This window comes from Desmodus rotundus, chromosome 12 (genome assembly GCF_022682495.2).
Source record: "Desmodus rotundus isolate HL8 chromosome 12, HLdesRot8A.1, whole genome shotgun sequence".
NCBI lineage: Eukaryota > Metazoa > Chordata > Mammalia > Chiroptera > Phyllostomidae > Desmodus > Desmodus rotundus.
In genome coordinates this window covers 43518725-43533132 of record NC_071398.1, presented here as the reverse complement: position 1 = coordinate 43533132, position 14408 = coordinate 43518725, and the positions used below count along the sequence as shown (strand labels likewise).

The 14408-nt window shown below is 43.6% G+C and overlaps 1 protein-coding gene across 1 annotated transcript; it reads right to left on the bottom strand.

Moving 5' to 3' along the window:
• Positions 1-400: 400 nt before the first annotated feature.
• On the bottom strand, positions 401-10245 carry LOC112312916 (zinc finger protein 256). The gene is made up of 3 exons (XM_024569502.3): positions 9972-10245; positions 8990-9116; positions 401-4000 (listed from the first exon to the last, which is right to left on the bottom strand). The coding sequence occupies exons 1-3, from the start codon at positions 10197-10199 to the stop codon at positions 2115-2117; spliced, it is 2241 nt and encodes a 746-aa protein (XP_024425270.3). The 5' UTR covers positions 10200-10245; the 3' UTR covers positions 401-2114.
• Between the last annotated feature and the right edge of the window lie 4163 nt (positions 10246-14408).

Sequence of the window (14408 nt, the reverse complement as noted above, 5' to 3'; positions counted from 1 at the left end):
TTACTTCCAGAGCTGTGTAGGGCAGGACAGATTAAAATGGCCATGACAAAAATTTCCAGTGACAGTAGTGGTCAGTACTACGACTGATCAATTACTATACTTGAAATATGTTTACTAACTTTAACATTTTAAAAGTGGATCAAGATTTTTAAAATGTGTACACGCAACTCATTTTGAAAATAGGTTTAGCAACTCTATGCTCCATCCACGTTCTCATGTGCTCTGGGTGATGCTTTGCCTCCGTAACAGCAAATAAAGAAAAAAATGAAAAACTCCCTGAAAGCAATAGCACTGCTGCATCAAAGTACCTGCATCCCTGAATACAGATTCATTTTCCCTAATTTTTCTTTCTACCAGGGGACCAGTGGCTCTGACATGAACATCTGACAGATGACAGAAATCCAAACAATTTAAAATTTTTTATTCATTTTAGAGAGAAACAGAAAGTGGGTGAGACAGAGGAGAGGGAGAAAAGAGTCAGGCAAACAGAGAGAGGGAGGGAGGGGGAGAGAGAATAAGAAATATGGATTTGTAGTTCCACTTACATGTGCATTCATTTGTTGTTTCTTGTCCGTGTCCTGACCAAGAATTGAAATCAGAACCTTGACGTGTCAAGATGATACTCTAACCAAATGAGTTACCTGGCCAGGGCCACAAAACCTTTTGATTATATTCAATGGCAGTGACTGAGTCAACAGAGATAAATATTCCTGCAGATCCTGTGTTTGGAAAAAGTCGTGAAGGAAAATGTCCCCAATGTGACCAAGGAAAGAGACTTCCAGGAAGTCCAGGAAGCTCAGAGAGTTCCAAAAAAATTGAACCCAAGGAGGAACACACCATGACACATCATGATCTGTGTTTGTGTACACACCTATCCTGCGGTCTTTTTCTCAGAAACGTGTCTGGATGCATGCAGAGAAAATGCACATTCCATCTTGTTGCCTCAGTCTCCTCCAGCACCTGTCACAGCAGTGTTTCTCTTGCGATCACAGTTTCCCTCCCCTCTAGGGTGCTACCACTTGACCATCCCCCAGGGAATTGCAGACATTATGGCACATGGCCCTTTGCAAGGCCTGGGCCAGAGATTCCCTGCAAAAATACTGCCATCCTTTACAAGAAAAAAATTCATGCTGCTCCCAGACATACTGAGGTTGTCATAGTGACCCCCTCCTTGCAGTGATCTCCATGTCTCCTGACACTCACAGCATTGAAGCTTCTCATAACAACTACAAAGCCCACAGTCCTGCCTCGGGGACACGAGCAGGAATGCAAGTCTGGCAAACACCACTGAGTTGATTTCTGCACCAAACTGTCCCCACGGAGGCAGAGAAAGTTGACACACACATAGAAATTCTTCAGGTCTTGATGCTCATGGGACCCAAACTGCTTATTAACTCCCCCCACACAATAAGTAGAGCACCCAAGATTAAATAAGACTTGAGAAAAAGTCCTCGATTATATTAGCAAACCAAGGGAGATCAGCTTGGCAATTCCAGCATTGGTGATTTGGACACTCAAAAATGATCATTGGTTATGTGCAGAAAGCACGTCCCTCAAAAGTGTAGTCCTCCTACAAGCTGAATTCAGATGATGTTTCCTGGGCCAAAATTGAGTCAAGTCAATGTGCCAAGTAGTGAGAGTGCAAGGATAAAAGACCTAAAAAGAAAGGCTACTCCTAATTTCCTCCAACAAATCACAGAAGTTACCTTTTCTGTGCACATCAAGCATTATGACTCATGGAATCTCTTGGAACCTTACAAGTGGTGCACAGGATATACCTTCAACAGAAATATGCAGTGACATGAATCTGGCAAACCACTTGGGTAAATCAAGAAAGTGCAACATGGACACACATGTTTCACATATGAAAGGTAATCATGGGAACCTCCTTACTGTTGATGCTTGGCTGTATGAGATTTGATTCAGACAAAGCTTCACAGAATTCCCTGCTATAGTTAACATGAAAGAAAAATACTGTACATGTCCTAACATCTAAGACCTTCTGCACATTCACTGTACTAATAAGGCCTTTCTCCTGTGTGAAATCTCTCATGAGAGCACAGGACAATTTTACTGTGATAAGATTTCCCACATTCACTGCACTCATAAGGCTTTTACTCTGTGTGAGTATTCTGATGATAATTTAGGCCAGCACGACTACGGTAAGATTTCCCACATTTACTGCATTCATAAGGCCTCTCTCCTGTGTGAAAACTCTGATGACAACGAAGGCCAGTTTTACTGTGATAAGATTTCCCACATTCACTGCACTCATAAGGCTTTTCTCCTGTGTGAATATTCTGATGACAACGAAGTTCATTCCTCCGGAAGAAAGATTTCCCACAGTCACTACATTCATAAGGCCTTTCTCCAGTGTGAAGTCTCTGATGAGAGCGAAGTGCACTCTTTTGGAAAAAGGATTTCCCACATTCACTGCACTCATAAGGCCTTTCTCCAGTATGAACTCTCTGATGACAAAGAAGTGCATTCTTTCGGAAGAAAGATTTCCCACATTCGCTGCACTCATAAGGCCTCTCTCCAGTGTGAAGACTCGTATGAGAGCGAAGGCCAGTTTTACTCTGGTAAGATTTCCCACATTCACTGCACTCATAAGGTGTTTCTCCAGTGTGAACTCTCTGATGAGAAAGAAGGTGATCGCTTCTGGTAAAAGATTTCCCACATTCGCTGCACACATAAGGCCTTTCTCCTGTGTGAACTCTCTGATGATAATGGAAGTGAGTGCCTTTGGTGAAAGATTTCCCACATTCACTGCATTCATAAGATCTTTCTCCAGTATGAAGTCTCTGATGACAATGAAGCGCATTCTTTCGGAAGAAGGCTTTCCCACATTCATTACACTCAAAAGGCCTTTCTCCTGTATGAAAACTCTGATGAGAGCGAAGACCAGGTTTACTGCGATAAGATTTCCCGCATTCACCACATTCATAAGGCCTTTCCCCAGTGTGAACTCTCTGATGACAATGAAGTGAATTCCTTCGGAAGAAAGATTTCCCACATTCACTGCACTCATAAGGCCTTTCTCCAGTGTGAAGTCTCTGATGAGAAAGAAGGATATCACTTCTGGTAAAAGATTTCCCACATTCACTGCACGCATAAGGCCTTTCCCCTGTGTGAACTCTCTGATGACAATGGAAGCGAGTGCTATCAGTAAAAGATTTCCCACATTCACTACATTGATAAGACCTTTCTCCAGTGTGAATTTTCTCATGTAAATAAAGGCTACTTCTTGTTTTAAAAGACTTCCCACATATGATGCACTGATAGGGCCTTTCTCCAGTGTGAACTCTCTGATGACAACGAAGTTGAGACAGTTTTTTAAAAGATTTCCCACATTCAGTGCACTGATGTGGCTTTTCTCCACTGGGAACTCTCTGACAATAACAATAGCTAGAAACTCTGGAGAAATGTTTTCCACCACCACGGCACACAAAACACTGTCTTCCACCCTGCTTTTGAACATATGTGTGGTTGCAGTCAATGGCTTTTCCGTATTCACTCAGGGTGAAGTAATTTTCTCTGCTTTGGATAGTCTCTCCAGATGGTGAGATCTCATTTGGCCTGTCCCTGGTGTGAGTAGCCTCTCGTTGGAGATGTTCTGACCTGGTAAGGATGTCTGGTCCAACCTCCCCACAGGTAAAAAGCTCCTGGGACACACTGACATTATAGGCCTCAGCAAGTAGGATCCTGTCCACACCTCTTCTGAAAGGCTTCTCTCTCCCGTGGTGCTCTTGCTGCTGGTGACACTTTGTATTGAAGTAAAATCGTTTTGCACATGCCCCACACCGCAACAGTTTCTGGCTGTGTTGTGTTTCCTGCTCCTCAGTCAAGTGGAAAATGTATCTCAGCACTGGCCCACACCTCTCACATGGGTGACTCTTCCAGGAACACAAAGCCACCTTGGGATTCTCTGTCTGTACCACTCTTACAGAAATGTTTTGTTCAATCAGTTCTTCCACGTCATCTGCTCCACAGCAGCAACCTGAACAAAAGGAAACATTGGTGAAGTATATGTTGACCTTAGGAAGAAGGAATATCTTCATCACAAATGGCCAGCTCTCACATCTAGGCAAGATGCAATGGAATCATTTTCAAGAGATGTGAGTTACACCCTGAAGAAGTGGCTTTTATACATTACTTGGCCAAAAAGTATGGCAGTGTTGGTGACCTCAACAAAGAAGAGACACAAGTATAAGATGAAACACGAAGAAGATAGGGTGTACTGCTATTCTTCCACAAATGGCTTCCTGTAGGACCTTTCCCACTAGTGAGGTGAGGCTGTGTAGAATAATTTGAAGGAGCTCAACCTCAACTAGATCAGTTGTACGAGAGCCTGTAATGTTCAAGGTCAATGTAATGATGTGTGTCCACTCCATGGGTCCATAAGAATTGGCCAAAGTTAGAGTGAAGTAAAAAAATAAAATAAAACAAACCCTGTAATAGACAGAATTGAGGCACTGGCTGGTGTGGCTCAATGGACCGAGCCCCAGATGGCTAACCAAAAGGTCAATGATTTGATTCCTAATCAGGTCACATGCCTGGGTTGTGGGCCAGGGCCCGGTGCGGGCGCATGAGAGGCAACATCAATGTAGCTCTCACATTTCACATATTTCTCTCTCTCTTTTTCCCCTCTCTCTAAAAATAAATAGAATCTTAAAAAAACAAATGGTTGAGGAGCAAAGTTTAGATAGGTGAAGATTACCTGTGGGCTGGAAATCTGAGTAGAAATGATAACTCAGAATTGAATGGTTGACACTGTGTCAACAATAAACAAGCATAAGTAGAATGGGGTGAAGAACTGGCAATGGTAACACAATACTAATGAACAAAATGGGCTCCTAGTTATGACTTTAACAAAGCCCATGCACCAAACCCTCTCCAATAGTCCTTCACCAAAACGTGACAGCTCTGCGTCCACTCTCTCATGGAAACAGTTGTGTTTCTCCTCGAATGCTCAAATGAAACGTCCCCTTAAATCCCACAGGAGCCATTACATGCAATACAGAAGATACAAATTCAAAGACAAAAACTGAAGAGATGGATGGCCTACATTGTGGTAGAACAAGAAAGCATAAGAGACCACAGAGAAAAGGTCTATGTTAGTGACTTCAGCAAAATGGATGAATAAAGACCTAAGAGAATTCTCCCTTCTTCCACAAGTAGACGGATATCCACAAACAAAATCAATCCTGTAGGAGTGGAATATAAATCTAATTAAGACAAATAGAAAATCAGCCTTGACCAGGTAGTTCAGTTGGTTAGAGCAGTGGTCCCAAACTGGGGCCACAGACCTATACCACTCAGCAGCCTGTTAGGAACTGGGCTGCAAGTGAAGCTCCCCTGAGCTCGGCCTCCTGTCTCCTCCGCATCCCTTCCACAGTGGGTGAGCAAGAAGCTCACTTGAGCTGCACATCCCAGTTCCCCTCCACTGCCATGCCACACACCCCACCTTCTGGTAAAAAGGTTCCAGGTGCAAAAAAGGTTGGAGACTGCTGGGCTAGTGCATCGACCGCCTAAGCCAAGATTGTGGGTTTGATCCCTGGTCAAGGCACATATAAGAAGCAACCAGTGAATGCATAAATAAGTGGAACAACAAAGTGATGATTTTCCCTCTTTCTCCCTTTCCCTAGTCACTCTAAAATCAATTAATAAACAAAAAAACAAACACATAAGACAAGCAGCAAAGAGATGTGCAAAAAACATAGAATAGCACAGAAAAGACACAGGGAGGATGGGTTACCAAACAAGTTTGAAGATAGCAAGGGTCAAAAACAAGGGTCACAGTTACTCCTATCAACTGCTGTGATTGCACCAGGTTGGCCTTAGTGGACTGTTCTGTGAAAGACACTGGAAATTTTTGTTCTGAAGAACCAGAGAAGCCTCTGTGACATCTGTGAACTCCCCCTGCTTTACAAATCAGAGGACCCTACAGAGCTTCTCAGCAGAAAACCCAAAACACATCCCTTTGTCCACAACCTACTCCAGGAAGAACCAAAAATTCAGTGCCACCAAAGACTTCAAAATCCTTTACTGTCACTGAAAAGAAATGCTGCCAAAGCAACGGTTGACCTGCCCATTTTTTTGATACTCTGACCTCAGAGTCATGTAGCACCAAGGAGACTAGGTTGGTGGGACTTGTCTCAAGACTGAGACACAACACAGACTCAGCCCACCCTGAAATCCACATGTAGGTGAATCTATCTCTCTGGCCAGAATTGGTCCATAAAATTGAAAGGAGTTACTCCTTCATCAAATGCATACACATTAATAGAGGATTAAAAGAAATAGTAAAAACAAGGACATTACCAACACAGCATAACAATTTCCCATAATTGATAACGAAAAAATGGATTTCAAAGTACAGCCTGATAAGGAATACAAAATATTTACTTTCAAAAACATCCATGAGCCACCAGAGAATACAAAGGGAACCACCTTAAAGAAGAAATGGGCATGAGAACAATAGGAGAATATCAGGTACAGGAAAAATTTAAATAATGAAACAGCAGTGATGGGTGTGGCTTAGTGGATTGAATGCTGGCCTGTGTGCTGAAAGGTTGTCAATTGGATTCCTAGTCAGGGCACACGCCTGGGTTGAGGGCCAGCTCCCCAGTGGGGGCCATGTGAGAGGCAACCACATATTGATGTTTCTCTCTCTCTTTCTCCCTCCCTTCGCCTCTCTCTATAACTAAATAAATAAAACCTTTAATTGGAAAAAAGAAAAAAGAAATGAAGAGTCATAACCAGGTGGCTCAGTCACTTGGAACATCATCCTGAATATCCAAAAGATTGTGGGTTTCATTCCAGGTCAGAGCACACAAGTAGGTTGCTGGTTCGGTGCAAGTTTAGGGTGTATATAGGAGGCAACAAAGCAATTTTCTCTCACATCCATGATTCTCTCTCTCTGACTCTTTTTCCCTCTCTCTCTACAGTCAATATAAATATCCTCAGGTCAGGATTCAAAAGTAAACAAAGGAATGAAGAAGGCAGACCACTTTATAATAGCATCAAAATATGTACAAATAGATTCAATCAATAGGGAGAAATGGATGCACCTGAACACTATGAGTCAGGCATAAAAGAAAAGGAAGAAAAGTCCCATGAGTGCTAAGACAGTCAGTGTTCTTGGATTTTAAAGTTTAATATCATTACCATGTTTGTACGACCCAAATCGATCTACAGATGAAACACAATTTTGGTGAGAATTCCAAAGGCATTTTACACAGAAATAACAAAAGAATCTTGAAATGTATATGACCATCAAAAGACTTCAAATAGCAAAAGCAAATTTCGGTGCCATAACAATTCCTGACTTCAGTCTACAACAAAGCCACAGACATCCAACCGTGTGTTATTAAAATGAACAAAGACCAATAGAACAGGAACACAGAACTAAACACAGGCACTGACGTTCAAGTAATTTTTGAGAAAAAAACGCAAGACATATGAGAAAGAAAAAACAGTGTGCTTAGTAAATAGTGTTGGGAAAAACGGACATTCACATGTAAAACAACAAAACTGGACACCACTGGTAAGAAGGAGCTCAAACTTCATGGAAAATTCAATGTCAGTCCTGAAACTTAAAACTTCTTCAAACAACCTAGAGAAGTTTTAGACATTTGCTTTTTTAAAATCAAAAATTATTTTTTAAAAGATTTTTACTAACTTTCCTTCTCAAAAGAAGGGAAGAGAGATAGAAAGAGGGAGAGAAACACCAATGTGAGAAAGAAAAATCAATCTGTTGCCTCCCACACGCAAACAACTGGGATCCCGGACTGCAACCCAACATGTGCCCTGACCTCGAATCCAACAGGCGACCTTCCAGTTTGCAGGACTCAGCCACAGCAGTCAGGGCTGAAGATTTGTTTTTGAAATAATCTTTTAAATGTGAAAACCACCACTAGGCAAAAAAGCAAATGTAAACAGACTGCACTAGGACAGATGAAAAAACTTCTTCACAGGTCAGCACTTAACATAATGAAATGAAAAGGCAGCCCTGACTAGTGTGGCTCAGCGTGTTGGGCACCATCCCTCAAAGCTAAAGGTGGCCTGTTGGATTCCCTGTCAGGGCACACGACTGGATGGGAGGGTCAGTCCCTGATGAGGGCAGGAGAGAGAGGGGAAGGAGCAATGTTTCTCTCTCACATCACTGTTTTTCTCCTTCTCTCCTCCTCTAGCTAAAAATAGAAGTCAATATAATATAAAAATAATAATCATCATAATAAAAAAGAAAAAAGGCAATCTCAGGATGGGACAAAATACTTGCAAACCATATAAAATATGGCTTGGAGATATTGTGGGCTCAGGTCAGAAAAAGTCACAAACTTATGAAGGATATTAACAAAGTAACACCTTACTGTAAAAAAAAAAAAAAAGGAAAACCCTCTATATAACTTAATTAAAAATAATTTATCCCTAAACAATGGTAACCACTATTTGAGCCTGCTGAAACATTGGCAATATCATCACACTGGCTGAATGCAGAGTTGCCATATTGAGAGTGTAAAAAAATAAACCAAAAAAGCAGTATCTGCAAAGCAATATTAAACAAATGAGAAAAGCTGTGTACCAGTAGGTGAAAAGGAATTAATATATAAAATATACAAGGATTCAAAAGACTCATTAGCCAAAATTACAGACACAATTTTCTAAAATATGTATATAGAAATAACCAACAGGAGTAGAAAAAATACTTTTTGTCACGAATCAAGGTGGTATTTATTAGTGACTATGCAATATTACAAACTACAAATACTTCCCTGTGAGTTCAGTACAACAGGTACAGGTTTTGCAGCGGGAGATAAAAGTGCTGCAAAGAAACCAGCCCTACCACGGAAAGCCACTGCTCAGGAAGCTGGGAAATCCAGCAGAGCTTACAGTCCACGTGTGAGGAGAGAGCACCCCCTACAGAGCAGGGGGCATGAGGAAATGCAAAGCCTGCTCCACACCACGGGCAGAGTGAAGGCATTACCCAGTGAAGATACAAGTTCAAAGTTCTGCAGCATCACATCCAGGTACAGGCGTCTCTGAGCTTCATCAAGGAGACGCCATTCTTCCCTGGAGAAGTACAGGGCAATGTCCGCAAAGGCCACACCGACCTGTCACAATGGAGACAAATGAATGAAGAGCTGTCTACCTGAGAACTGCGATATTACTTCTTACAAATCTTCTCCTCCCTGTATTTCCTCCAGGGCTCCCCAGTTAAGTGTGGACATCCGGCCCTAAGGCCAGCGCTGGCTGCTCTCTCTTCACAGTCCCATTAATTACTGTTAGCTCGGTCAGTGACAGGAATGTGGGGAATCACGAACAGAGGTCATAGAAGCCCTGGGCCATGACTACAGCCTCCCATCCTTCCTGCCAGTCTCCCAGATCAGGCCTCCGAGGCACAGCCAAACATGAGTTTATGATTCCCCCCCATATCCTGCCACCACGGCCCAGGATCTCCAGCTCACACTCCCTCTAGCTGTGCACACCATTGTGGAATGTCTGTCTCCTTCACATCTTCACACCCCAGGTCCACTCCCTCAGTTCTGCCACCTTCCGGCTGCACACAACACGGGCATCTCTCTGGACCCACCCATGAACCAGGCACACGGCAGACAGAGTGCTTGTTAATGATGTTCCAGCAGGACCCAGCACAACCCAGTTTTCTCTTGGATCCCACACCCGGCACAACCCCGAATGATTGGCGCTGAAGTCCACCCTGCGTCCCCTTTGCTCTTTGCTTCAACAGGCACCACCCGGATCCGCGAGGAGTTTCAGATACGAATAAGCCCTGTCCATGCTGCACTGTACCGGCTGCGCCCTCAGAAACCACAGCACTGCTCTCTCCAGTGAGCCTTCGTCTCGGACCCACCCGCGAAGCTGGGCTGCAGGGCGTCGGCACAGGGATGCGGGGTTCGGGGTGGTGAGGTGCTTGAGGTGGGCGGAGGTGTGAGGGGACGCGCACTCACCTCAGCCGGGCGCCTCCGGGACGCCGCCAACGCACTCCGAGCTCCGCGCCGGGCGGGAGAAGAGGCCGCCCCGGCCACGGGGACCCCTGTCTCGGCCCTGGCGCTGGCCACCCGGGCAGCGTCGCCCAACTTCTTCCTCTCGGGAGAGCTTTGTGGACCGCGACTCTGGCGCCTTCCCCGCCCCGGCATCTCCACCAGCACCCAGTGAACTGGACCTTCTGAGCGCATAACTGAGTGGGGTCTGGCTGAAGCAAAGTGCCCACAGAGCGGAGGATGCCGGAAGTCCGGCCTCTGCCAGTGTGTCCCAACGGAAATGATCTCTATGACCCCGCCCCCCTCACTGGGTGGGGGGGGGGGGGCCGTATTCCGTGGGTCGGATCCTGAGACTCCAAGGCAGTGACCAGGGATTTTCGCACGTCACTGCAGTAGAAATGACCAAGACCCATCGCGAAAGAGGCTGGGAAATGTCGGGTCTCCATGAAGAACTCTTCTTCATTATGGCTAAAGAAAGCCATCATCTTTTCCTGGTGCAGGGGCTTGAGTACTTGTTAATTAAACAAATTATCTGTTATCCCAACACAGGGAGTCATAATACAAAAGGTATACCTGCATTGCAGAGTCCTGAAAATATTTACACCAATGACCTACTTACACCATCATATATGTATGTACAAGTATAACACACGACTGTAGCACAAGCTTGTGAAAGAAAAAAGAACTAAATGCATAATATAAACATTAATGTAATTCTATTGTTCAGTTGTAATTTGAACATCAATTTATCAACTAAGGTAAATAATTTAGGTGAGACATTGAATTCTGACAGTGATTCGTGTGTTTGTTAATGTGTAAATGCATTTGTATTCATCAAACGAAAGAATTTGTTTTTTACCAACATATTTAAGACATGAGGTGAAATGACATCTCACACGTTCTCAATGTCTCAGATGACAAACCTGTGTGCATTATAGTTAGGGTAAAAGAAGCATATATTTCTAATGATACTTGATCTACCTATAGCTCAGACACTTCAAAAATCACGTGAACCATTATAAGTAACAAGTAATTACGGGTATGCATATGTGCAATAGACATTAAATTTCATTATAATTAGGTAAGAAGAATTTCCTATTGAAAATTTGACAGCACCCTAGCTGGTGTGGCTCAGTGGATTGAGTGCCAGCCTGTGAACAAAAGGGTGGCCAGTTCAATTGCTAGTCAGGGCACATGCCTGGGGTGACAGCCAGGTCCCCAGTTGGGGATGTGCAAGAGGCAACCACACGTTGATGTTTCTCTCCCTCTCTTTCTTTCTCCCTTCGCCTCTCTCTAAAAATAAATAAATGTGTTTTTTAAAAAGAGAAGATTTTAGAGCTCCAATCACACTGAAATAGAACTAAAATTTGAAACAAATTGAACTATGTACCAGAGTTGACAAAAATCAAAAAACTTACCAGAAATGATAAACGTCACTTGTACATGAACATAATCCCCAGCACCCTGGAAATGGCACAGTGAGCACAGGAGTGGCCTGACACTGCTGGCGAACGACTGGCATGGGAGACTCTACAGTGTTTTCTTGGACATGAAACACCTTTCCCGTTAAATCAAATCCCTTTCCCTCCTTTCAATGTGTGCTCTTAAACTCCTCAGGGTCCACATGCTCCTCACTCCTGAGTGCTGGTCAGTTTATGTGTCCCCATAATAGATCAGCTAACATGTATTATACCGTGGAAGATTTTCTTTTTGAATTGTGGGCTGCTCCTTCAATAAAGCCTTGGAACAACCCTGGTTGTGATCACATTTCTGTAATCGCTGCTGTATCACACACACCCAGTTCAGCCTCTGAAGCAGTGAGATCATTAGTAAGTGATTATTAAAGCAATGAAACATAGTGCCATGGCTATTTTCTACAATTCTAAGTTTGCCTCGTCACACTTTACTGTGTCTTTCTCACCTCACTTTCCTGCCCCTCAAATTCTAATGAGTAAAAAGGACTCACACTTTGTAGAAACAAGACTTTCAAGGAGCCAAGTTTCAAGCAAACACTCCTACCTCTTAGAACTCACTGTCCATTAATGACCACTCAGTGAGATTTACCTCTTCTCAGGCTTCAAAGCCTGTTGTCTTCTAGCTATTTAAAAATGCTCATTTAGGGGGAGGTGGGTATAATGGGGTTAAATGACAATGCAAAAAAAATCAATAAAATTTGAAGAAAAACTTTAAAGAAGAAAAACAAAAAATATTTAGTGATTTGGCATAAATTGATCAAAACCTTTCAGAAAAGGAAAAATAAAGAATACTGAAAAGTGAAAAATTGAAAAATGAAAAATGCTGATTTTATAACTCTACTAATCATCATTCATACCTTTCTGCAGTGCTCTCACCCTAACTTTTATGCCAGAGAGAATCTCCAGTCCCATGGGACACTGTCACTGCATTAACTGGTCTAACTGTCATCATTTACTGCCAAGGGGGTGAAATCCTTAAGAGAAAAACTTTTCTCTCAGGTTCAGATGCCCACATTCCCAAACCACACAGATGCCAACATTGCAGCCATCCTGGCACTGAATATAAATTTGGTACATTGTCCTTGCTTCCAATTACATGTCATACTCTTAGATTTTTGGAATAGTCCTTGTCTAGAAAATTCTATGAGAAATGCCATATGTAAATACAGGTGAAATGATCATTATTTCCTGGCAAAGAGATGAGATCTTGGATCCAAAGCCTTTTTTCAGAGTCAGATGCCCCCTCACAACACCTTCATGGGGGACAACCTTTGTAGACATCTTGGTAGCAAATGTAAATTTGCTAAAGGACTGTACTCCCAGATATATGTTCTTTTCTTAAAAATACAAACCACATCCCCAAAATACATTAAGAAATGTTATGGAGGGAAACAAATATTTTCTGGGGTCACAAAACAAATACCAAGAAAGACCCAGATGGGATATAGGACCTGCAGGTCACCTTCAGCCAGATGAGATTCAGGGAGCTCTATCTAGCGAGTCACCAGGAGACAAATTCCCAGGTTGATACCCCACACAGAGGCCTCAGTGCCCACAGCACCTGCCTCCCTGCATGTGGGTCAGAGGGTTGTTTCAAGCCTGATTACATTCACAGACACACTCCAAAACAAAGGTGCTTGTGAGTACTGGGGGAGTGAGGGGTGCCTGTCCTGGGAATAATTCTGCAGGCTGAGGTGGGAGTTGCCTGATCTGGGCAGGCTGCAGTCACATCTGCAGCCCTGCGAATGCAAACCGCAGCACTTGACCTCCAACAGCCTAGAAATAAAACATTCCTTGTACTCACTTTACAAACGAGAAAACTAAAGCCCAGAACAAGCAAAGAGTTCATTTTGTAAAAGAACAGGGAGAAGCCAGGAAAATTTCTGGGCTGGTGGAATGGGGAAACTGAGACAAAAAAATGAAACAAGGCCAAACAGTTTGAGCAACTAATAGCCAGCTGGTGAATCACAAAATCTTATCTCCCCTAACCAAGGACACTCAGGAAATGGATTATGCCTCTCCTCCTTAACCAGAGAATCCATGGTTTGAGTCAACGTCGTCTGGGAAATAAAGAACAGACACAAGTAATGTAATTTGTGCCAGCTAAACACAAGGACAGCTAAAGTCAGGTGAACAAATAACAAAAAACCCTTTATAAGCCAGACAGACCCATGATGCAAGTAAAAGAGTAGACTGAACAATATTCACCAACACGCCCATGAACTCATTTTGATGCATCAACATATTAATAATGCAAGTGGAAAGCTAATGAATATTCTGCTCAAACCCTCTCCTAAGATTCTTACCCACAGAAGAGAGATAAACAGCCCAGAGTTTAATGAGGTGTTGAGCTCCAGTCTCAGTTCCCATTCCCTTGTCTCCCTTCCATCAGGCAGGGAGAGACTTCAGTGCCCTACACAGGCAGGGACCTGGTTTCTTTGTCAAAATCTTGGGCATTGTTTGGTCAGGGAAAGACAAAAGCCATGTCCTCCTTGGCTTTCTCAGCCTCTGCCTTCTTCTGCTACTCTTGGGGTATAGCTGGTACTGTACTTGTAGAAGGTCGATTCAACACACTGATGCTCTCACCACCCAGGGACTTCTCCTCCAAAACAGCTAATGCAAAGATTGTGAGGTGGAGGGGTAATGTCTGTGTGGTGTGTGGGGTAGCTCAAGATATGGTCCCTTCACCTCAGAGAACAGGTGGCTGCCTGGCCAGCAGCCATAAGGAGCAGGGACAACAGTCTGGATCTCCCAGCCTTCTGAAGGCCCCTGTGTTTATCTCAACCTGTAGCGTTCTCACAGGCTACTGTGGCTCCCTCCCCACTGCCACTGCTCCCTGCCTAGACCTCTAAGTAGCACCACAGCTGGATGCAGGGTTCAGCCCATCTTGCAACCATCTGCCCCATCGGTGAGCTCCCCTGTACTGTGA

Bases quoted from the DNA above. Each gene is read 5' to 3' on its own strand.
- LOC112312916 (XM_024569502.3), bottom strand. From the start codon at position 10,199: ATGCGCTCAGAAGGTCCAGTTCACTGGGTGCTGGTGGAGATGCCGGGG. The intron at 9,117-9,971 runs GTGAGTGCGCGT...CCATTGTGACAG, and splicing joins CCCGGAGGCGCCCGGCTGAG to GTCGGTGTGGCCTTTGCGGA. The intron at 4,001-8,989 runs GTAATGCCTTCA...CCTTTTGTTCAG, and splicing joins TGAACTTGTATCTTCACTGG to GTTGCTGCTGTGGAGCAGAT.